The sequence below is a fragment of the Microtus ochrogaster genome, chromosome 22 (assembly GCF_000317375.1).
Source record: "Microtus ochrogaster isolate Prairie Vole_2 chromosome 22, MicOch1.0, whole genome shotgun sequence".
Lineage (NCBI taxonomy): Eukaryota > Metazoa > Chordata > Mammalia > Rodentia > Cricetidae > Microtus > Microtus ochrogaster.
Genome location: NC_022023.1, coordinates 737,465 through 739,385, shown reverse-complemented (window position 1 = coordinate 739,385; position 1,921 = coordinate 737,465). Strand labels below are relative to the sequence as shown.

The following is a 1,921-nucleotide window of genomic DNA, read 5'->3' as shown; positions in this document are numbered from 1 at the left end:
CAACTTTTTACCTTGACTTTCTCACAGGAAAGTTGAGGTTTGGCCATTGTCACCTAAGCCAGGAATAACAACTTCTGTTTGGTAGACTGCTAATTGGTATTCGGCAGATTTGGGGCTCAGATGGTAGAAGTCAAGCCACAGCCCACCACCAGTCCTCTGGAGTTGGTTATAAACAACTGTGCTCAGACTAACGAAGGATAAACCTTATGGAATCACTACAATGGAATCCTTTCCCTGTATTTCAGATGTCCCAGCCACCCATGACTCAGATCACCAGTTCTATTCCACTATGGAGGCTACAACCTGCAACGGATCAGTAGATGGCTTTACCGTCTTCTACCTGGTGGGCATCCCCTCTCTACCAGAGTCCTTTTACCTCCCCATCTTCTTTCTCTTCCTCCTCTTCTACCTGCTCATCTTGGCGGGGAACGCCCTGATCCTGGTGGCCGTGGTGACAGATCCCAGCCTCCACAAGCCCATGTACTTCTTCCTAGTCAACCTCTCGGCCCTGGACATCCTTTTCACCACAACCACGGTCCCTAAGATGCTGTCCCTCTTCCTGTTAGGAGACCACTTCCTCACCTTCCCTTCCTGCTTACTGCAGATGTACCTCTTCCAAAGCTTCACCTGTTCAGAAGCCTTCATCCTGGTGGTCATGGCCTATGACCGCTATGTGGCTATCTGCCGCCCTCTGCACTACCCTGTCCACATGACCCCACAGACAAACGCTGCCCTGGCAGCCAGTGCCTGGATCACCGCCCTCCTCCTGCCTGTCCTAGCAGTAGTGAAGACATCTCAGATGGCATATAATAGCATCGCCTACATCTACCACTGCTTCTGTGACCACCTGGCTCTGGTCCAGTCCTCTTGTTCTGACACCAACCCCCAGACCCTCATGGGCTTCTGCATCGCCATGGTGGTGTCCTTCCTCCCTCTCCTCCTGGTGCTTCTCTCCTACGCCCGCATCCTGGCCTCCGTGCTTCGTATCAATTCCAAGGAAGGGCGTTCCAAAGCCTTCTCCACCTGCAGCTCCCACCTCCTGGTGGTAGGCACCTACTACTCCTCCATTGCTGTAGCCTATGTGGCCTACAAGGCTGACCTGCCCCAGGACTTCCACATCATGGGCAATGTAGCCTATGCTATCCTCACACCAATCCTCAACCCTCTCATCTACACCCTGAGGAACAAGGACGTCAAATCAGCCATTACAAAAATTGTTTATCTCAAAAGCGTGACATGAATGTTTGCCCTCTTAATGCAGCTAACTCTATCCCTAGGACTCAAACCAGCAATGTTTAGCTCAGAGAAGAAACTCAATAAATACTACAGAATGGCCAAATTAATGAATGTAATGTTGTACAATAAAAATTCACTCAAGCAAATAGCCCTAACTTCAGTCTTCACAGCTTGGTTCGTGGTTGTTTCTTCTGTGCAATGAAATAATGTTAACCTTTCTTTTTATAAGAATCTGAGGTTATATAAAAGTTTCACTACTTAATAATTAAAAACCATTTGCTAAAGTAAAAAAAAATCTGCACAGCAAGAAAAAATTCTGAACATACAAAGTGTATTTTAAAAATTGGAAGCTAAAATTCTGGAAACAATCTAGATGCCCCTCAACCAAAGAATGGATAAAGAAAATGTGGCACATTTACACAATGGAGCATAACTCAGCTGTAAAAAAAAAAAAATGACATCATAAAATTTGCAGGCAAATGGATGGAATTAGAAAAAAAGATCATCCTGAGTGAGGTAACCCAGGCCCAGAAAGACAAACATGGCATGTTCTCACTCATAAGTGGATATTAGTCACAGCCCACAGCTCCAGGGAGGCTAGGTAACAAGGAGGGTCCAAAGAGGGACTCATGCATTTACCTAGAAGGGGAAACAGAAGAGATCTCCTGGGTAGACTGGGGCATGG

At 46.7% G+C, this 1,921-nt stretch overlaps 1 protein-coding gene across 1 annotated transcript; it reads left to right on the top strand.

The window, feature by feature from the left end:
* The first annotated feature begins 289 nt into the window (after positions 1-289).
* LOC101984963 (olfactory receptor 2AT4) lies at positions 290-1,240 on the top strand. The gene has a single exon (XM_005357514.1). The coding sequence runs from the start codon at positions 290-292 to the stop codon at positions 1,238-1,240; it is 951 nt and encodes a 316-aa protein (XP_005357571.1).
* Positions 1,241-1,921: the final 681 nt, after the last annotated feature.

Excerpts from the sequence above, each read along its gene's own strand:
- LOC101984963 (XM_005357514.1), top strand. The coding sequence starts at position 290 with ATGGAGGCTACAACCTGCAACGGATCAGTAGATGGCTTTACCGTCTTC.